Source organism: Peromyscus maniculatus, chromosome 23 (genome assembly GCF_049852395.1).
Source record: "Peromyscus maniculatus bairdii isolate BWxNUB_F1_BW_parent chromosome 23, HU_Pman_BW_mat_3.1, whole genome shotgun sequence".
In the NCBI taxonomy this organism is placed as follows: domain Eukaryota; kingdom Metazoa; phylum Chordata; class Mammalia; order Rodentia; family Cricetidae; genus Peromyscus; species Peromyscus maniculatus.
This window is the reverse complement of record NC_134874.1, coordinates 61,878,137-61,901,586: the sequence shown is the minus strand read 5'-3', so window position 1 is coordinate 61,901,586 and position 23,450 is coordinate 61,878,137. Positions and strand designations below refer to the sequence as shown.

Here is a 23,450-nt window from a genome sequence, read left to right as displayed (position 1 = left end):
AACAATTTGAAGAGTATTGGTATTAGCTCTTCTTTGAAAATCTGGTAGAATTATCTGCTGAAACTATTGGGTCCTGTGTTTTTTTGTTTTTTGTTTTTTTGTTTTTTTGTTTTAGACAGAATTTCTCTGTGTAGCTTTGGAGCCTGTCCTGGACCTTGCTCTCTAGTGCAGGCTGGCCTATAACTCACAGATATCTGCCTGCCTCTGCCTTCCAAGTGCTGGTATTAAAGGCATGTTCTGCCACATCTGGCCAGATTGGGAGACTTTTAATGGCTGTTTCTATATCATTAGGGGTTATAGATGTATTTAAATTGTTTGTCTGATCTCAAATTAACTTTGGTAAGTGATACCTATCCAGAAAATTATCTATTTCTTTTAGATTTTCCAATTTTGTGGAGTACAGGTTTTTGAAGTATGTCATCATGATTCTCTGGATTTCCTCATTATCTGTTGCTATGTCTCCCTTTTCCTTTTTGATTTTGTAAATTTGGATGCTCTGTTTTTCCCTTTTGGTTAGTCTGGGTAAGAGCTTATCTATCTTGTTGATTTTCTCAAAGAACCAACTCTTTGTTTTCATTGATTTCTTGTATTGTTTTCTTTGTTTCTCTTTTATTGATTTCAGCCCTCAATTTGATTATGTCCTGACATCTATTCCTCCTTGGTGAGTTTGCTTCTTTTTGCTCTAGAGCTTTCAGGTGTGCTGTTAAGTCACTAGTATGACATTTCTCCATCTTCTTTATGTGGCCATTTAGTGCAATGAATTTTCCTCTTAGCACTGCTTTCATGGTGTCCCAGAAGTTTGGGTATGTTGATCATTCATTTTCTCAAAATTCTAGGAAGTCTTTAATGTCTTTCTTTATTTCTTCCTTGACCCAGTGGTGATTCAGTTGGGCATTATTCAGTTCCCATAAAATTTTAGACTTTATGTAATTTTTGTTATTGTTGAAATCTAACTTTAATCCAATGTGGTCTGATAAAATACAGGAGGTTATTCCAATTTTTTTTTGTATCTGTTGAGATTTGCTTTGTGACCAAGCATGTTGCCAGTTTTAGAGGAGGTTCCCTGGGGTGTTGAGAAGGAGGTATATTCTTTGTTGTTAAGGTGGAATGTTCTGTAGAGATCTATTAAGTCCATTTGAGTTATAATATCTCTTAGTTCCCTTATTTTTCTGTTATGTTTCTGTCTGGCTGACCTGTCCATTGGTGAGAGTGGGGTGTTGCCATCTCCCAATACTAGCATGTGGGGTTTGATGTGTGATTTAAACTTTAGTAATGTTTCTTTTACATATGTGGATGCTCTTGTGTTTGGGGTTATAAATATTCAGAATTGAGATTTCATCTTGGGGGATTTTTCCTGTGATGAATATGTAATGTCTTTTCTGATCTCTTTTGATTGATTTTAGTTTGAAGTCTATTTTATTAGATACTAGGATAGCTATACCAGCTTGCTTCTTAAATCCATTTGATTGGAAAATCTTTTCCCAGCCTTTTATTCTGAGGTAGTGTCTGTTTTTGAAGTTGAGGTGTGTTTCTTAAATGCAGCAGAAGGATAGTTCCTGATTTTGTATCCATTCTGTTAGCCTGTGTGTTTTTATAGGTAAATTAAATCCATTGATATTGATGGATATTAATGACCAGTGATTGTTAATTTTTGTTATCTTTTGGTGGAAGTGTGTCTGTGTGTGTTTCTCTTCTTTGGTATTTACTGCTGCGGGGTTATCTATTGCCTGTGTTTTTGTGGGTGTATCTGACTTCCTTTTTTAAATTTAGTTTTTCTTTTTAAAAATTTATTTATTTTTCTATTATCAGCTTGATACAGTATAAATTCTTATCATAATAGTGAAATGTTTCATTGAGACTTGCTCAGTAACTGAGTAAAACCAAAACTTATTATAAGCCACAGTCATTCTAGGGTGCCCCCTGCTATATAGCCTGCATGGTTCTGTGCATTGTAGTCTGATTGTTCTTTGATTTATATCTAGAATCCACTTATGAATGAGTACATACCATGTTTGTCCTCCTGGGTTTGGGTTACCTCACTCAGGATGATTATTTCTAGTTCCATCCATTTGCCTGCAAATTTCATGCGGTCATTATTTTTCTCTGCTGAGTAGTATTCTATTGTGTATATGTACTACATTTTCTTAATCCATTCTTCAGTTGACAGGCATGTAGGTTGTTTCAAGGTTCTGGCTATTACAAATAGTGCTGCTATGAACATAGTTGAGCATGTATGTTTGTGGTATGATTGGGCATTCCTTGGGCATATACCCAACAGTGATTTGGCTGGGTCTTGAGGTAGATCGATTGCCAAGTTTCTGAGAAACCGCCATATTGATTTCCACAGTGACTGTACAAGTTTCCATCCCACCAACAGTGGAGGAGTGTTCCCTTTGCTCTGAATCCTTTCCAACATTGACTGTCATTAGTGCCTTGATCATAGCCATTCTGACAGGTGTAAGGTGATATCTCAGAGTCATTTTGATTTGCATTTCTCTGATGATTAAGGATGTTGAGCATTTCTTTAAATGTCTTTCAGCCATTTGGGGATTCTTCTTTTGTGAATTCTCTGTTTAGCTCTTTAGCCCATTTTTAATTTGATTGTTCAGTATTTTGATGTCTAGTTTTTTGAGTTCTTTATATACTGTGGAAATCAGTCCTCTGTCAGTTGTGGGGTTGGCTTCAGTGCATAATTCTACCAGATTGTCAAAGAAGAACTAATTTCAATGCTCTTCAAATTGTTCCACACAATAGAAACTGACTTCCTTAGGTTGGAATTTTCCTACTAGTGCTTTCTGTAGAGCGGGATTTGTGGATAGGTAATGTTTAAATCTGGTTTTGTATTGAAATGCCTTGTTCACTCCATCTATGGTAATTGAAAGTTTTCTGGGTATACTAGTCTAGGCTGGCATCTATGGTCTCTTTGTGTCTGCAAACAGCTGCCCAGTACCTTCTGTTTTTCAAAGTCTCCATTGAGAAGTCCAGTGTTATTTTGATGTATCTGCCTTTATAAGTCACTTGGCCTTTTTCCTTTGCTGCTCTTAATATTCTTTCTTCGTTCTGTATGTTTAGTGGTTTAATTATTATGTGTTGAGGGGACATTTTGGGAGGTCTAGTCTATTTGGTGTTCTATAGGCTTCTTGTATCTTCATAGGTATTTCCTACTTTATGAAGGGAAAATTTTTTTTCATGTTTATGTTGAATATATTTTCTGTTCCTTCGAGTTGGTATTCTTCTCCTTCTTCTGTCCCTATTATTCTTATGTTTGGTCTTTTAATGGTGTCCCAGATTTCCTGGAGATTTTGTGTTATGACTTTGTTGGCTTTAATGTTTTCTTTGACTGAGGAATCTATTTCCTCTATTGCATATTCAGCACCAGAGATTCTCTCTTCCATCTCTTTCATTCTGTTGTTTATGCTTGCCCCTTTGTTTCCTGTTTATTTACTCAGATTTTCTATTTCCAGCCTTCCCTCAGTTTGTATCTTCTTTATTGCCTCTATTTCAGTTTTCAAATCTTGGACTGTTTCCTTCACCTGTTTAATTGCTTTTTGGGGGGTTTTCTTTAAGGGATTTATTGATTTCTTCCAATTTTTTGTTTATCTTTCCTCAATTTCTTTAAAGGAATTTTTCATTTCCTCTTTAAAGACCTCTGTCATCTTCTTAAAATAATTTGAGGTCAATTTATTCTGCTTCTTCTGCATTGGGATGTTCAGGTCTTACTGATGTAGAACCACTAGGTTCTGGTGTTGCCATATTGGTCTTTATATTGTTGACTGTATTTTTACACTGGTGTGTACTCATCTCTTTCTCTACTTGGTGAAAATGGTGTCTGTGTCTGAGGGAGCCTCTCAGTTCAATTCATACTCTTGGTCCAATGGGAACTCTTGGTCTAAAATCGGAGCTCTTGGTCTAGTTGGTGCTGATGGACTCTGTGTCTCAGGGAGCAGCTGTGGTTTTAAAGCGTGAGTGGGTTTCAGAGGTGGGGTGGGGCTTTTACTTACAGGGTCCAGTGGGGGATGGTGGTAGTCTGACCTGCCTGCAAGAGACCTGCCTGCTGGCCTCAATCTGGGACTGCAATGGGTGGTGAGGGGGCACAGGGACGAGCCCTTGGGCCCAAAGCCTGGAGGCTGGGGTGATCAGCTATGAAAGTAGACTCACCTCTTAGTCTAATCTGCACTGGTAGACTCTCAGAAGTATAGTTATTAAGTGATTAACTACGAAGGCAATTGATGAAAATTCTAAGTAATGAAGCCACTAATGTTTGGAACAAAAAACTTAGCACTATTCTGAATAGGGGGAGTCAAGGATAAAAGTCACAGTAATGGATCATAATTCAGCATCTATGGACTATCAACATATGATGGTGTCAGGAGAAGCTGTGGCCATCCACCAATGGCCATAGCTTCTTTCATGGGAAATGTGAATCAGACTGAATGGTTGTGACTACAAGCTGGGAAGGTAAAGGTAGAAATGGATAGAGAAATGTGTCTGGGTTTATGTCTGACAACTCAGCTGTTCCATAATTCATACAAGGAAGGATTTCTGGCTTTCTGCCTCACAGGAGAGAATATAAAGATGTCCTACACATTTCACAAAAGCCAGCAGAAGTTAGTCACAGTTGGGGCACCATAATGAAATTTTGAACTTTCAGCATTGGGAAGTGTGATAACTTCAACTCTACATTCTACACTACCGTATGGAGACATCACAGTGCCTCATAAATATGTACAATTTTCAGAGTCTGCTTGTAGTTTAGGTAGTTTAGCTTAAAAATATTTTAAGGCTGTGACTGATGCTCAAAATTATGATGATTTTTTTTCTGTGTTGCCCTCAGACTCCTCAATCTGTATGTACACAGAGCTGTGGTCCAGGTTTCTGGAAAATTCTAGAAGATGAAAGACCGATCTGCTGTTTTACCTGTATGCTTTGTCCAGAGAGTTACATTTCCAATCAGACAGGTAGAGAATTAATACTTTCCTCAATCTGCTTGTGAATGTAGAAGGAGAAAACTAAGACATGACCGTGGTGTTGTGATGCAGCAGCGTTCTCCATATCTTTCCCACTCATCCCCATATTCATTAGTAATCACTGCTGATGTCACACAATGTGTGAACATTTGAGTGGCAGTCTTCATGTTATTGTGTCATCTGCATCCCTACTTCCCCAAACTGCCTTTCATTATTGGTAGTTTCATTTCAGCTCTTGCAGTGATTCATGCTATGTACTGCCAGACAATATGAGGTGTGCAAGTGTCCAGGATGCATGTGTATTCCTTGAATAAATTAATCCAATGATTCTTTCCTGAAAATAAGTTCTGGAAAAGTGCATGTGGGGCTGTTTCCTAAATGTACCATATAAAGAATTAAGTTTACAACATTTAGAATTGTCATTTGGAATATTAAACATAGTATGCAAAACAAGTCTTTGTAAAGGAAGGTACAGCTGTTGACCTTTGTCTAGGATGATGGTTAGCCCTGAGATCATATATACAGCTAATATTATATAGACATAACAGATGGTATTTAGGAATACATGCATTCATGCACACACACAAATCAACAGTTAATGAAAAAGAGGAATAAATTTAACAGAAAATAAGACTAGGCTGAGTCCAGGAGAGGAATTAGAGGGAAAAAGAGAAGAGAGGTAATGAGGTAATTATATTACAATTTAAATAAGGAAGGATAACATAAAGAAAAATTGGTGAAAGTAGAATATGAAATTCTAATAATGATGACAATCTACTATTTAACTACTGGCTTCAATAAAACCAACACTAAGCAACTGTATAACAAATGGAATATGTTATCACAACAAAATTAAAGACAGGGAGATTAATTAAATAGAATTTAGTTTTCTGAAAGCTAATGTTACCATAGGTGAAATTATTGGCAGAGCGCGCTGTTATTGTCATCATCATAAGGGTAGGATAACTGGAAATATCTAATTCCTTACTGGACTTCTTCAGATAAAGAAAAGGTCATTAAAATAACTCTTTCTGATTATTTTGATGTGTGTGTGTGTGCATGTGTGCATGCATGTATGTGCCATAGCTGACATATGGAGAACACAGGACATCTTTGTGGAGCTGGGGCATCTTCCTTGACTTTGACATGTTTAGAGTTCAAACTCAGGTTATCAGGTTTGCATGGTAAGCCCTTTTCTCTACAGAGTTATATATTATACTAACACCTACCCTGTTTCTTAGAGCATTTGCTACACCAAGCATTTGTTTTTTGTTTCCTTTTCCTTTGATTTTGAAATTATAATGAAATTGTGTTATTTTTCTTTCATTTTCCTTGATGTGAAATGTGTCATATACACCTTATTACTCTTTTTCACATTACAGCCTTTTTTCATTGATTGGATTACAATTATATATGTATACATATGATTTACTAATATAACTGGATTGTTCTGTATGACATTACTTGAATATATGTTTTTAGGGCTGACCATTTTGTTTTGAGTGACAAACTCTGCTCTTCCCTGGGGAAGACCGTTTCTCCCCCTCTCAACATTTTGTAGTTGCATCCTGTTCTTTGGGTAGGGTTGGGGCATTGTGATCATTCACCTGAATACTTTGTCATGTCTGCCCCTTTTGTCTCTGGTCAGTTCCACATATCTAGGTGGTCATGTTGGTAGGACTTATGTATGGGTTTAGCTTATGATTTTACTAGGAGACAAAATCTCACAGACAAACCCTTGAACTTTCGTTTATTATGATCTTTCCCCACCCTAATCTGAAATGTTCTGTGAGCCTTAGGTTTGGGAATGGTATTGGAGATTTATCCACTGGAGGTGCCCTCCACAACTCTGCATTTGATTGATTGGTCCGTAATGGTCTCATCTGTTGTAAAGAGAAGTTTTCTTGCTGGGGAGTACAGACTACAATTATCTGTGGGAATCAGGGCAAACATTTACAGATTGCTGTTACAGATCATGCTGGTCTAGTAAATTAGTAATAATCATGACTTCACTATCACTGAGTACTTAGGTTTCAGGCATAGGAATGGTTTCTTTATTGTTGAGTGGGTCTTGGGTCCTATTTAAAGAGCTGTTGAATACTGTCAAGGTATGAATTCCACTACCTCACCCTTAGGGTTTTGTGCTATGCTGGTCATTGATATGGCTCTTAGTGGACATAACAGGCTTGGACTGTTGGTTGTCTCAATCATTTGGAAGCTTGCATGATGTCTTCTGGTACTGTGAAAAGCCAGTCCTCAGAGAAAGGGCATTCATATAAGTTCCACCTCAAGGGTCTCTGTGCTCTGTTTCTGAAGTACATGGTGTCATCCGCAGTAGGGACTCACTTTTCAACTCTGCAGGATGAACAAGGGCAGCAGTGATAGGCGGTATGCTTTGGGAACCCTTCAACAACCCTGGACAACAGCTCCAAAGGAAGTTTCTCATGTCTGGTGTTGGGTTTTTGTTTATATCAGTATAAAGAGAATTAATGGTATTGTAGGGTTTTTCTAGTTATAGTAATATTATGAGACTCTGTGGATTTCAGACATCCTTACTGATATTTTACCACCTCCCTCCTTGTTCTGTATTTACTTCCCTTCCTTTTCCCTAAAGTTCCCTCATCCCTTTTTTTCCTTTTTGATCACATCACTTATTCTGGATATCCTTATTGTTATTTCAGTCTCTTCTCTCCCTCACCTGTACTTATCTCTCTCTTACCTCCACGATTAGAGTCTCCCTCTTTTGTATGTCCCTTTTCTGGTCATCTCTTCTCTGCTATTCCATTCTGTTATTCCCCAGCTCCTGCAGTGGTCCTGCTCAGTTTCCTGTCTTCTGCAGTTTCTCCAGGACATGTACTCACATCTGAAGATTTGGAGATAGGAGCCTCAGATGAGAAAGAACATGTGATATTTGTCTTGGTGGGTCAGGATTTTTTGACTCAATATAATCTTTTCTAGTTCCTCCCGTATATCCACAGTGTTTATGATTTCATTTTTCTTTATACTCAAATGGTTTCCATGGATTATGTGTATCACAGTTTTATTATCCACTAGTCAGTTCTAGATTATTTAGAAGTTTTTCTGTTTCCTAACTGCTTTAAACAAAGCCGCATTGCACATGCAGAGCAGATACCCGTGCAGCAGGATGTGGAGTCCTAGGGATGTAAGACAATGAGTGGTACTGCTGGGTCATATGGCAGAATTACTTTTCCCCATGTTTCCACAGTAGCTGCCCCAGCTACAATCCCACCATAAATGAATGAGGATTTCCTTTTCCTCTGTGTCACTCAAGCATTTGTCAGTTGTTCTGTGGATCTTTATATTCTTCCTGTGGTAACATGAAATCTAAAGTTGTTTTGATTTATGTTTCCATAATTTCTAAGGATGGCAGACTTTTTTGAATTATTAATTAGCCATTTTATTTCCAACTGATAATCTCATTTCAGATGCCAGGATCATTTCTTATAGAATAGGTCATTTGTTTTTTAAGACTTTGTTTTTTTCACTTCTTTGTATATTCTGGATATCAATCCACTGTCAGATATATACCCGGCAAAGATTCTCTCCCATTCTGCAGGCTTTATCCCCACTCAGTTGACTGTTTCTTTGGCTGTAAAGAGGCATTTTATTTCATGAACTCCTACTTTTCAGTTGTTAGCATTAATTCTTAGTCAAGTGGAGTCCTATTCAGAAAGTCTTATCCTGAACCTGGATCATGGAGACTTTTGATTATGTTTTCTTCTAACAATTTCAGTGTTCCTGTTTTCAGGTTCAGGTCTTTGATCCTTTGGAGTTACAATTTGCAACGGTGCTAGTTATGGGTGTAATTGCATTTTTCTACTTGTGGAACTCCAGTTTTTCAAAGAACATGTCTTCATGATGTTTTCAATTCTCAATCTTGTTTTTAGTGTCTTTATTGAATATTAAATGACTAATCTAACAGGTGCTCAAATTTGGGTTTTGGATTTATGTATTGATCTACAGGTATATTTTTCTGCCAGTGCCATATTAATTTGTGGTTGTTTTTGGCACAGCCATATCTCAGTGTAATGGCAGAAATCATAAATCCAGCACAGCTGCTTGACAAAGATCCAGCAGATCTGAGCCACATGATGGCTGCCATGCAACCTTTGGTTTTCATCTCTACCTGTTACATACTTGGGGTACTTTTAATATTTGTACAATTTGGGGATGTTGGACTGATGGAAAATTCCATATGAATCAATTATGCCTACTCCAAGGAGTGCTGCTTCTAAGCTTACCCAGGAAAGTCCTGAACATACTACCCCCCTCCCCCCCCCTCGACTTTGAGGGAGATATCCTTATCTACTTGAAGGTCTTCCTTATGCTTTGGAGATTGTAACATAAAGAAGAAGCCAGATGTCTCTTCATGAGGTTATGTGACATTCTTGAAACATCTGTCCCTGTACTTACACTGGAGCAAGATATTCAAGACAAAGTAAATTCAAAAAGGTCAACAAGATCTGGTAGGCTAGAGGAGTTGACCACAGTTCAGATTATAAGTCTCTTCCCACTGTACACTCAGACATTTATGTGGCATACAACTCTGTAGCAGGAGTCTTAAAAGTTCTTATTGATAAAATCAAACCTGAGGCCAGTTATTGGAGTGAATACTGGAAGATCAGAGAAACCGAACAAGCCACAGCTACCTCACCTTGACAGTTCCTCAGCTGATCCTGTTTCCTCAGACTGGAAGCTTCTCAGTCCTCATCCAGAATTGGGCTCTGCTGAACTGCTGCTAGAAGCCTGAAAGCTTAACCAGCCAAATGCTTCTAGTTTCTGGTCTTCAAGCCTTATATATCATTCTGTTTTTGCTATCACTCCCTGGGATTAAAGGCTAGCTTCTTGGGATTAAAGATATGTGTCACCATGCCTGGCTGTTTCCAATGTGGCCTTAAACAGATGGATTTCTGCCTCTGGAATGCTAGGATTAAAGGTGTGTGCTACCACTGCCTATCCTAAGTACCTAGTGGCTTTTCTGTTCTCTGACCCCAGATAAGTTTATTAGGGTACACAGTATTTTGGAGAACACAATACCACCACACAAGTCTGCCCTACATAGAGACATATTGATGAGCAAAGTGTGGAGTGGAAAGATGATAAAAGTATGAGGTGTTAGGTCCTCCCTCTCTTAGAAGTTAGCTCATGTAGAGCTATAATGTCATATGACCAAGGAATAACAGAATGCCAGGATTAGACATATAGACGAATTCTATAATGATATAAATGGGAACATTGATTGTATTATGCCAGAATTTGAATTATAACTGCAGCAGCTTTAGCCTGAGGATTTTTCCTGGGTACTCTGACCACTAGGAGTTATTAATACACTGCCTGGGACATGGCAAAATGCCCAGGGTGGTTGAAGATTTTGTTTTGGTCTAATGTCCTTGAAGCAACCAAAACAACCAGCCTGAGCACATGCTGTCATATTCCTCTAGATTCTCAAAAATTGGGTTATGGGGTTTATGAGTAAGAATGATAACTCTATTAATGATGTCAAAACTTGAGGGGAAATGACTGGAAATGATAACTCTGTTCTGTCATAGTTTATTAATGATGACTAAAAGATGAGCAAAAGGGAGTGAGACATATGTCAAAAACAAAAATGATATGATCTATGTTTTGGAACATCGTTAATGTATCCCTGCTGACTAAATTCTGAATAAATAAACACTCTGGCTGCTAGTCATTCAGGTTGCAAGATTCTCCTGACCACCATGGCCTGGCTCACTTCATTCTCCTGTGGACTCCTTACATCCTCCTCAGGACCCATCCACCACCGGGGAATGGCTTCTGGCAAGTTTTGGTGATTTTTTTTTAACTATGCCTCTGTAATATATCATAAAATTCAGAATGGTAATCCTTCTGTCATAGTTATTTCTTATTTGGTATTATTTTGGTCTCCTTGGTGTGTTGAATTTTGTTATAGTTGTTTTCTATCTGCAACAAATGAGATCACGATTTTGATTGGGTTTGCACTGAATTTATAAATAGCTTTCAGTAGAATGTTCATTTTTATAAACTTAATTCTACAAATCAGTGATCACAGGATGGGATGTCTTTTAATTTTCTACTGTCTTTCCTGTTTTTTTTTCCAAGGGTTTAAAGTTCTCCTGTCAAAGTCCTTTGCTTCCTTGCTTAGATTTATTCCTAAGTAATTCATATTCTTTAGGAGAATTGTGAATGGGAGTCTGTCCATGCTCTCTTTCCTATGTTTGTTGTTAGTGTATAAAAAAGGACATTGATTTGTGCAAGATGATTCTGCATCTTGTCACATAGTTGTATTTGTTAATCATTTCAAGAATTTTTTTGGTATATTTTGGGGGGACCTCTAGTGTATAATACCATATCATCTGCAAATAGGGATAGTTTGACTTCTTTCTCTATTTGTATTCCTTTAACTTACTTGTTGCCTTATTGCTCCAGCTAATACTTTGAAATATTGAAAAGGAGTGGGAGTGGTGGACTTAGTTGTCTGATTTCTTACTTCAGTGGAATTGTTTTAAGTTTTTCTGCATTGAGAATGATATTGCCTACGGGTTTCTTATATATTGATTTTATTGTGTTGAGGTATGTTCCCTCTTTCTGTATGTTGTCTAGAACATTTATGATAAAGGGAGTTGAATTTTGTCACCTTTTTTCATCTATTGAGATGTTCATGTGACTTCTTTCTATAATCCATTTATGTGAATTTTACATTTATTGAGTTAAATATGTTGAACTATTCCTACATTTCAATGATAAGACTATCTTAGTCATGGTATACAATAGTTTTGATGTGAGTCTGTATTCTGTTTGCAACCATTTTATTGAGTCTATGTTTCTCAGGGATAATGGCATGTGGTTTTCTTGTTTTTGTTGGGACATTCCCTGGTTTTGGTATCAGAATGAAAATGGCTTTCTAAGGGAGCTTGGAAATGATCCTTCTCTTCTATTTTTTAAATATTTTAAGAAGGTCTGACTGTATATCTTCTTTGAATGTCTGGTGGAATTCTGCTGTGAGTTCATCTGGACCTGGATATTTTCATAACTGGAATGAATTTATTGTTGTTTCAATCTGCTGTGTATTATGTGTTTGTTTAGCTTGTTGACTTGGTGTTTTGATTTTTTAATGGTTTGGCCGTATCTAAAAACATATCCATTTCATATAGTTTTTCAAGAATACTGGAATACAGATTGTCTTTTTTTTTTTTTATAATAGTCCTTTACTATAGTCTATGCTTCTTGGAGTTTGTTGTAATATTTCCCTGTCATTTCTGATTTCTTTTTCTTTCTTCCTTCCTTCCTTCCTTCCTTCCTTCCTTCCTTCCTTCCTTCCTTCCTTCCTTCCTTCCTTCCTTCCTTTCTTTCTTTCTTTCTTTCTTTCTTTCTTTCTTTCTTTTCGGTTATTTCTGATTTCTTAATCTGACTCCTCCATTTCTTTCTTTGGGCTACTTGAACCAAGTGTCTGTCTTTATTTATCTCCTCAAAGAGTCAGTTCTTATGTTGGTTGCTTGTTTGTATTGTTTTCTTTGTTTCTCTTTCAATTACTTCTGCTCTGATGTTTGTGGTGGTATTGTGTTCCCCGAAATATTGTGCACCTTAATAAACTTATTTGGGGTCAGAGACAGACTATCCACAATATTAAACATAGAGGATAGGCAGTGGTAGCACATGCCTTTAATCCTAGCTTTCCAGAGGCAGAAATTCATGTATTCAAGGATATAGCCAAGCATGGTGACTCACGCCTTTAATCCCAGAAAGCAAGTCTTTAATCCCAGGGAGTGATGGTAGAAAGCAGAAAGGTATATAAGGCATGAGGGCCAGAAACTAGAAGCATTTGGCTGGTTAAGCTTTTAGGCTTCTAGCAGCCGTTCAGCTGAGAGCCATTGGGATGAGGACACAGAAGCTTCCTGTCTGAGGAAACAGGATCAGCTGAGTAACTGTCAAGGTGAGGAAGCTGTGGCTTGTTCTGCTTCTCTGATCTTCCAGCATTCACCCCAATAACTGGCCTCAGGTTTGTTTTTATTAATAAGACTCTTTAATATTCATGCTACAGATTTTATTATTTCTTGCTATTATTTTGGCTTGTGTTTGCATTTTTTGTTTTTCCAATTTTTGAGTTGCATCATTAAACCATCTACTTGTGTTCCATCTGATACTTTTAACGTAGGCACTTAGAGCTGTAAATTTCCCTTGTAAAACACCTTTCAATGTATCCCAGGGGTTTTGTTGGTTTGTGTTTTCATTTTCATTTAGTTCCAGGAAATTTTTTATTTCTGTCTTGATTTCTTCTTTGACTCATTCGTCAGTAAGTACTGAGTTGTTTCATCTCCAAGGAGTCTGTGTATTTACTACAGATATATTTGCTGTCAAGCTTAAGTTTTGTTGTGTTGTGATAAGATAGGACAGGTATTTCAATCTTTTTGAATTTGTAAATACCTGTTTCGTGTTCCATGATTTGGTCTATTTTTGAAGTGCTCCCATGTGTTAAAGAGTAGAATAAATTTTCTTTGCAGTTTGTGGGGGATACTATGTAGATATCTGTTGAGTTCAGGAGATTTTAGATGTGACTTAATTCTGATATATTTCTCTTTATTTTTCCCAGATGCCCTGTTTGTTGGAGAAAGTGGGCTTTTGAATTCACACTCTATTAGTAGATTGTTGTTAATGTGTCACTAATCACAGCAGTACAATTTTCATAAAATTAGCTGCCCCGGAATTGGATGCATACACGTGTAGAGTTGTAATGTCTTTTTTGATTGCTCTTCCCTTGATTAGAATGTAGTTTCCTGTTTTACTTTTTCTAATTAGTTTTAAATTAAAATCTACTTTGCCAGATGTCATGGTGGCATGCATGCTTGCTTCCTGAATGTTTGCAACTGGAGTATTTTCTCTGTCGTTTTATTTTAAGGTGGTGTTTATCTTTAAAATCAAGATATATTTCTTGAAGGGAAGAGGCAGACAGATTTTGTTTTATGATCCATTCAGCTAGTCCACATTTTTAAGTGAAGAATTGAGGCCATTGATATTTAAGATATTGTAGAAACTTATGTTACTTTTGGTCACTCTGCTGTTGTTGTTTTCTGTGGTCGCAGTGGTGTATCATGTTGTAATAATTATGTCTTCTTATTTCTTTCCGACATCTCTGCTGTATTCATTGCTCTCTTCAGTCTAAAATATAACTTCGTGTATTTTCCTTAGTTCTGGTTTGGTGGATATGATGTTGTAGGCCGTTTATATCTTGGAAAGTTTGTATTTTTCCTTCAGTTTGGCAGTTATTTTTGCTGGGTACATTTCTCTAGGCTGGCCAATATAGTCTTTCAGGACTTGACATGCTTTGCTCTAGGCTTTTCTGGCTCTCATGGATTCCATTTAGAAATTAGTTTCTATTCTCTTAGATTTTCATTTATATTTGCCTTGTCTTTTGTTTTCCTCTTGCAGCTTTCAGCACACCTTCTTATTATGTTTTTTAAGTGAGAATTAAAATTTATTCTAAAATATTTTTCTTTGTTAGTGTTTTAGTAATAATATGCTATAGGGATGTTCTTTTCTGGTCTTGTCTATTGGTGTACTCTGTGCTTCCTCTACATATTTGGAGATATCTTTCCATGGTTTCAGTAACTCTTCTTCTATGAAACTGACCTTATTGAAAAACTGGTCTATGTCATTGACCTGAAATTCTTCTCCATCATCTATGCCAATAATGTAAAGATTCAGTTTTCTCAAAGCATCCCACACTTCCTTTTCCGTTTCAATTTTTCATATTTCTTGATTATTTTTTATCCTCTATTCTAACTTGGATACTAACTTCTTCTTTCTGCTTGTTTCCTCTGACATGGAAGGCTATCCTGGAGTTTCTGGCTGGCCGATGTGTTTTTTCAGTCCTGTCCTCATTTCAGCTTCAGTCTTCATCACACTTTCTATTTCTTTGTTGAATTCCATGTACAAGTCTTGCATTGTCTTCATCATTTACGTCAGGTTTATGTTTGTGTTTTCTCGGGCATCATTATGGCATTGATTCTCCTTGAGTTATTTCTCTTTAGTTTTATTAAACTGTTTGTGTCTTCTTTCAACTGCTTAAATTACTCTATGATTATAAGGAGTGTTCTTTTACAGTCTGTGTCCTGAATTTTATTAGGTAATACTCATTGGCAAAAATTTCTACCAGACTGTTATATTTGGAGAGAATATACTGTCATTATCTGTGATATTATTGGTATTTTTTGATAATATTTGGGCATGTAGTTGTTTTATTTCTCCTAATATTCATATACACAATGAAAATTGTGGAAAAGAGATTATATATAAGTTTGATATGTCTACAGGTTGAAAATGGCTTATATGTAATGAAATAAATTACAACGAATGGCCTGGGCTTTTGTACAGCATGTGGGTCCTTACTGATGCCTGAAGTGTGGGGGTACATCCGGCTGGATGCAGAGTTTGGATGAAGAATTTGGATGTTGCTGAAACATTCATGAATAATTAAAATGTGATGGAGGTATTATTATCCCAATTCTAAGTTTTACTATAGGGTTAAAGTAATAAAAAAGGATGGTATTGGCATAAAAGCAAACACATAAGCCAAAGGAATTGAATTGAAGACCCAGACATAAATCCACACACATATGGACACCTGATATTTTATGAAGAACCTGAAAATACACACTGAAAAAAGGATAGCATCTTCAAAAAATGATGCTCATCTAACTGCATGACTGCATGTAGAAGAATGGAAATAGACACATACTAATTATTCTGCACAAAACTAAACTGCAGATGGATCAATAACTTCACCATAAGGCCAGATATATTGAACCTCATAGAGGAGAAAGTGGGGAGTGCCCTTAAACCAATTTTCACAGGAATGACCTTCTGGAGAGAATATCATTAGCACAATCACTAAGAACATCAATTAATATATAGGACTTCATGGTGTGGAAGTGGTTCTGTATAACAAGGACACCAGAATTGAGCAAAGTTACATTCTACTAAGTTGGAAAATATTTCTACCAATTATATTTCTGAGAGATGGCTAATATATAAAATGTGTAAAGAACTCAAAAGAGAACTGAACATCAAAATACAAGACAGTTAAAATGGAGTACAGAAGGAAGCAGAGTTTTCTTAAAAGATAAAACTGAATTGGCTGGGAAACACTAAAAAATGTTCAACATCTCTAGTCACTAGGAAATACAGATCAAAACTATAGGATTGCAAAGTCAATGAAACAAATGACAGTATTCCCTGGCAAAGGTCTGAGGAAGGGAGAATGTTTACTTATCCATCACTAGTGGTTGTGCAGACTTGTACAGACCCTATGAAAACAGTGACGGTTCCTCAGGAAGCTGGGAATAATTCTCCCTCTAGATCCAGATAAACCACACTTTGGTTCTATCAAAAGGACCTGCACCCTACTACAGAGACCCTTACTCAACCATGTTCATTGCTGCTCTACTTTCAATAGTCAGAACCTGGAAAGAGCTTAAATATCAAGCAATGGATAATAGATAATGCACATTTGGTACATTTAGACATTGGGATATAATTCAGTTGTTAAAGAATAAAATCAATTTCCCACAAAGGGGTCCTATTGGATGTATTAAACACATTTGAGGGCAGGCCCCATTCAAATCATTAGAAAGCCAATAAAAAATGAACTCAATTGTATGTTTGTACACTTTTTTCTTCTCATTTTGCTTTAGTGGGAATTTTTTCCTTTTTTTTTTCTTTGCTTGTTTAATTTCATTTCTGCTTTTATGGAGTGTGTGTGTGTGTGTGTGTGTGTGTGTGTGTGTGTGTGTGTGTGTTTAGGATATTTTCTATCCTAAAGACAGAGGGAGAAAATAAGAAAAAGAGGGAGGGAATATAAAATTTGTGGTGTCTTATTTAGAGTTTCAATTACTATGAAGAGACACCTTGACCAAACCAAGTTTAATAATTAGAAACATTTAATTTACTTTATACTCTCAGAGGTTACTCCATTATCATCACACTATGGTAAAGGGGATTGTTTCCTTTATTTCTTCCTCAGCCCCTTTATCATTTTGTATGAAGAAGGGGTACTGGTTTTTTAGTTAATTTTGTATCCAGCCACTCTGCTGAATGTGTTTATCAGGTGTAGGAGTTCCATGGTACAATTTTTTGGGTCGCTTATATATACTATCATATCATCAGCAAATAGTGAAAGTTTGACTTCTTCTTTTCCAATTTGTGTCCTCTTGGTCTCCTTTATTTGTCTTAGTGCTCTAGTTAGAACTTCAAGTACTATGTTGAGTAAATATGGGGAGAGTGGACAACATTGTCTTGTCCCTGATTTTTGTGGAATCTTTTGAATTTCAGTTTAATTTGATGTTGGCTATCAGCTTCCTATATGTTGCCTTGATTATCTTTAAGTGTGTTCCTTGTATTCCTGATCTCATAAAGACTTTTATCAGAAAGGCGTGTTGGATTTTGTGAAAGGCTTTTTCAGCATCTATTCAGATGACCATGTGTTTTTTTTTTTTCAGTTTGTTTATGTGGTGGATGAATTGACAGATTTGTGTATGTTGAATCAGCCCTGCATCTCTGAGAAGAAGCCTACTTGATCCTGATGGATGATCTTTGTGATACATTCTTGGATTTGGTTTGCAAGTAATTTATTGGGTATTTTTGCATCAAAGTTAAAGAGAGAAGTTGGTCTGTAAATCTCTTTCTTTTTGAGTCTTGGTGTGTTGCAGGTATCAGGGTGACTGTGCCCTCATCAAATGAATTGACAATGTCCCTTCTGTTTCTATTTTGTAGAATAATTTGAGGAGTATTGGTATAAGCTACTCTTTGAAGGTCTGATAGAATTTGGCACTAAAACTGTCTGGCCCTGGGCTTTTGTTTATTGGGATACTTTTAATGATGATTTCTATTTCCCTGGGAGTTATAGGTATATTTATATGGCTTATCTGTTTTGATATAAATTTGGTATGTGGTACCTATCTAGAAAACTATCCATTTCCTATAGATTTTTCAAATTAGTAGAGTACTGATTTGTGAAGTACTGATTTATGACCTAATGATTCTTTGGATTTCCTCAGTGTCTGTTATGTACTGCTTTTGGTTTCTGATTTTGTAAATTTCAATATTTTCTCATTGCTTTCTAGTTAGTTTTGGTTTGACTATCATGCTGATTTTCTCAAAGAACCAGCTCTTTGTTTCATTGATTTCTCTGTATTCTCTTTGTTTCTATTTATTGACTTCAGCATTCACTTTTATTTCTTGCCACCTACTCCTCTTGGGTAGGCCTTCTTCTCTTTGTTCTACACCTTTCAAGTGTGTTGTTAAGTTTCTGGTATGAAAATTCTCTAATTTCTTTATAAAGGCACTTGGTGCTATGAATTTTTCTCTTAGCACCACTTTCCTTGTGTACCATCAGTTTGCCTATGTTGTGTGTTCATTTTCATTGAATTCTAGGAAGGCTTTAATTCCTTTCTTTATTTCTTCCTTGACCCAGTGGTCATTCTTTAGAGAATTGTTAAGTTTTCCTAAGTTTGTAGGCTTTATCTCATTTAACCCATGGTGGTCTGATAGGATACAGAGAGCTATTTCAATATTTTTTATAGCTACAGAGATTTGCTTTATGACTAAGTATATGGTCAATTTTGGAGAAGGTTCTATGAGGTGCTGAGAAGAAGACATATTCTTTTGTGTTTGGGTGAAATGTTTTGTAGTTACCTGATAGGTCCATTTGAGTCATAATGTTTGTTAATTCCATTATTTCTTTGTTTAGTTTCTATCCGGATGGCCTGTCCAATGGCAAGAGTGTGGTGTTGAAGTTTCCCACTATTAATGTGGAGGCTCGATGTGTGATGTACGCTTTAGAAATGTGTCTTTCACAAATGCCACAAATGTGCATTTGAGGTATAGATGTTCAAAATCGAGATGTCATCCTGGTGGATTTTTCCAATTATGAACTTCCTTCTTCATCTCTTTTGATTAACTTTGGTTTGAGCCTATGCTGTTACATATTAAGAGAGTTACATCAGCTTGCTTCTTAGGTCCATTTGATTGGAAAATCTTTATTCAATCATTTACTCTGAGGTAATATCTAACTTTAATGTTGAGGTATGTTTCTTGTATACAACATAAGGGTGAATCCTATTTTGTATCCATTCTGGTGGATGGATACAAAACCCAGCCAGTGTGTTTTTATTGGTGGAATGTAGCCTCTTGATGTTGAGAGATATTAATGACCAGTGATTGTAATTGTTGTTATTATGTTTCTGGTGCTGGTGATAATTTTGTGTGTGTGTGTGTGTGTGTGTGTGTGTGTGTGTGTGTGTGTGTGTGTGTGTGTGTGTTTCCTTCTTTAGATTTTGCTGGTGAAAGATTATCTATTGCTAGTGTATGTGTGGTGTTATTTAACTTGGGTTAGAGTTTTCCTTTGAGTACCTTCTATAGGACTGGATTTGTGGGTAGGTATTGTTTAAATTTGACTTTTTTTTCTATCTGTGGTGATTGAAGGTTTCACTGGGTGTATTAGTCTGGGCTGTCATCTGTTGTCTTTTAAAGGCTGTAGTTTGGAATCTCTGTTGAGAAGTCGTGTGGTTGTTATAGGCCAGTCTTTATATTTTACTTAGCCTTTTTTCCCTTTCACCTTTTAGTAGTCTTTCTTTGTTCTGTACATGTAGCTTTTTGAGTATTATGTGACATGGAAACTTTCTTTTCTGATCTAATCTATTTGTTGTTGTTGTTTTGGTAAACTTCTTGTTCTTTTGTACGCATGTCCTTCTTTAAGTAATGGAAAATTTCATCTATGACTTTGTTAAATGTATTTTCTAGGTTTTTATGCTGAGATTCTTCTCCTTTTTCTTTTATGGTTATTGCTAAATTTGGTCATTTCATGGTGTCCAAGATTTCCATGATGTTTTGTGTTAGGAGTTTTTTAGATTGAGTATTTTATTTGCCCAATGAAACTATTTCTATTGCATTCAACACCTTGCATCTCTTTTATTATGTTGGTGCTGCTTGTATCTGTAGTTCATGTTTGCTCACCCAGATTGTCCTTTTCTTGAAATCCATCACTTTGTGTTTTTGTTATTGCTTCTATTTCAATTTTCATACCATAAATACTTTTCTCTACCTGCTTGCACTATTCTTGGCTATCCTGACGTTATTTAAGAGATTTGTTCATTTCATCTTATTCTTTGATTAGCTTTGCATCAATTTATTTAATGGAGTATTTCATTTCTCCTTAAGGAGTTCTATCATATTCAATAAAGTTGTTTCAATGTCATTTTCTTTTGCTTTGGCAATGTTGTAATACTAAGGTCTTGATGTCAAAGGATGGGTGGGCTCTTGTGGGGTCATTGCTCTAGCTGTTGTTTATTGTATTTGTATACTGGCATTTATGCATCTAGGTTTGGAATGATTAGTTCTAGTCCCTGAATTCTGAGTTACTCTTCATTGGTTTGGTATTTTCTTTCTTGGTTTCTGTTTAATCTTTAGTTTTCTAGCCTAGTTGGGAATCCTTGTTCAAGTTGGAAATTGTCCTTCTGGCTGTTAGCTTGGCCTTTGGTGTAGCAGGGGTTCACTGTTTTCTGACTGGTTTGGCATGCATCTGTGATGGGGAATCTCTTTCTGTATGCTGTGAATGTGTTGCTCTGATTGGTTGATAAATAAAATTCTGATTGGCCAGTAGCCAGGCAGGATGTATAGGCAGGATAAATTGACAAGAAGAATTCTGGGAAGAGGAAGGCTAAGTCAGCAGAGGCCAGCCTGCAGTCCAGAGAGCAGCATGTAACAGCACACAGGTGAAGCCACAGAACATATGGCAACATATCGATTAACAAAAATGGGTGAGTTTAACTGTAAGAGATAGTCAGTGGTAGGCCTGAGTTAATGGCCATATAGTTACAATTAAAATAAGCCTCTGTGTGTTTACTTGAGGGATGTGATTGAGAGAGATATGTCCCTACTGCCAGCAGGTGGGGACACAAAAAAATCTTTCTGACTACACACATGAGCACCTGAAGACTGATCAAGCTGGTGTGAGTTAAGTTTAGAATTCTTTAAAGGATTACTTGAGAGTTTTATTTCAATTGAACAAGTAGATTACAATTTTATTTTCATTACCCTAGAAAAACAAGAATAAACTTGTCAACACATGGTGTACCATGAGGTATTCATGGCAGACATTAGGAAGGGGATGTCTAAAGAGTTAGTGTCCTTCTTGACATGATAGTAAGGCAGAATGAACAAGGCTACACACAACCTCAGTGTTCTTCATGGCTGAAGTACAAAATGTAAATAATTATAGAAGCTTAAATGTTGATTCATTTCCTCCCGTAGATCAGCAGGAGTGTATCCGTTGCCCACTTCAAGAGTATCCAAACCCTGAAAGAAACAACTGCCTTCCCAAGTCAGTGACATTCCTGTCCTTTGAGGATTCTCTGGGAAAGGCTCTGGCCTGCACAGCTCTGTGCTTCTCTGTCAGCACAGCTGTAGTTTTGGGGATCTTTCTCAAAGACCAAGACTCACCCATTGTTAAGGCCAATAACAGGACGCTCAGCTTCATCCTGCTCATCTCCCTCCTCCTCTGTTTTCTATGTTCCTTTCTCTTCATTGGCCACCCAAGCACAGCCTCCTGCATATTGCAGCAAATTGCATTTGCACTTGTGTTCACTCTGGCTCTTTCTACTGTTTTGACCAAAACTATAACTGTAATTCTGGCCTTTAGAGCCCTGAAGCCAGGAAGGACAATGAGAAGGCTGCTTGTCTCAGGCATCCATAACTCTGTCATCCCCATCTGTGTCCTGATCCAGCTTATTCTTCTTGGAGTCTGGCTGGGAACCTCGCCTCCGTATATTGAGGCAGATGCATACTCTGAACAGAGTCACATCATCATTTTGTGCAACAAGGGCTCACTTACTGCTTTCTACTGTGTGCTGGGATACTTGGGGATCCTGGCCCTAGGGAGCTTCACTCTGGCTTTCCTGGCCAGGAACCTGCCTGACACATTCAATGAAGCCAAGTTCCTGACATTCAGCATGCTGGTGTTCTGCTGTGTCTGGGTCACCTTCCTCCTTGTCTACCAGAGCACCAAGGACAAGACCATGGTGGCTGTGGAGGTCTTCTCCATCTTGACTTCAAGTGCAGGACTGTTAGGATGCATCTTTTTCCCAAAGTGCTACATTATTCTTGTTAAACCTGATGAAAACTCTTTGAAATATTTTAAGAACAAAACACAATCTAGAAAACATTGACTGGTTAATGAATTGAGTCTTTTTCATAAAATCCTTTAGTATAGTAAAAATTGAACTTACTTAACTTTTCAGTAAGATTTTCTGAAATATATATTTAAATAAAGTAGAAGAGCCCCTCAGTGTGTCTCACATACAGACAATCTATTTCCAAATAGAAGCTACTGCTGAAAATTTACTTTATTTAGCTATTCTTGTAATCTATAAATTAATGGGCAACAGACATATTCAAAATTCAATTACAGCCAAGACAACAGCCCCCTGCAACACCAGTGAAACCCAGAGCCACAGTCCACCTTGAACCAATTGGGAACATGTAAGGCTCCATCTCTGGACTGGGCAGACCAGGTCCCTAGTTCCTAGGCCCTGGAGGGAACACCCTGTGCCTCTCCTCTAAGGCATTGGAGCCCCAGGGACTAGCCAACTGCCCCTTCCCCCGCCTCCTTCCCTAGAAAACAGCCCAGTGTGACACCAGTGAAAACCAGAAACATACGCCCACCCTGCACCAATTGGGAATTGAAAACAGGTCCCACTCTGCACCCATTGGGAATAGCTCCTCCCTGAGACAGAGCCCACTTTGCTCTTAGCAGACTAAGTTCTGCTCCCTGAGACACAAAATCCATCAGCACCGATTTGACCAAGAGCCTGGATTAGACCAAGAGCGCCCATCAGACCAAAAGTGTCAATCGAACCCATAGAGTCTCCATTAAAACCAGACAGCAGTTTCATGGAATGGAGGAAAAGATTGGTAGATGCCAGTACAAAAATACAGTCAACAACATACAGACTAATATGGCACCATCAGAACCTAGTGGTGCTACATCAGTAAGACCTGAACATCCCAAAGCAGAAGAAACAGAAGGAATAGACTTTTAAAATGACTGTAAGAAGATGATAGAAGCCTTTAAAGAGGAAATGAAGACTGCCCTTAAAGAACTCAAAGAAAAGACAAACAAATAATTGGGAGAAATCAGTAAATCCCTTAAAGAAAGCCAAGAAAAAGCAATTAAATAGGTGAATGAAAAAGTCCAAGATTTGGAAACTGAAATAGAGGCAACAATAAAGAAGATGCAAAGTGAGGGAAGGCTGGAAATGGAATATCTGAGTAAACAAACATGAACTACAGATGCAAGCATAACTAACAGATGCAAGAGATGGAAGAGAGAATCTCTGGCATTGGAGATACAATGGAGGAAACAGATTCATCAGTCAAAGAAAACACTAAAGTCAAAAGAGTCTTAACATA

General features: G+C 37.2%; 1 protein-coding gene across 1 annotated transcript in view; it reads left to right on the top strand.

Annotated features, from left to right (window-relative positions):
* LOC143270547 (vomeronasal type-2 receptor 26-like) overlaps positions 1-22,834 on the top strand; it is a 49,379-nt gene extending 26,545 nt beyond the window's left edge. The window contains exons 6-7 of the mRNA XM_076560903.1: positions 4,835-4,958; positions 21,294-22,834. Of these exons, the coding sequence (XP_076417018.1) occupies positions 4,835-4,958; positions 21,294-22,207 (1,038 nt within the window). The 3' untranslated portion in view covers positions 22,208-22,834. The remainder of the gene's footprint in view (positions 1-4,834; positions 4,959-21,293) is intronic.
* Positions 22,835-23,450: the final 616 nt, after the last annotated feature.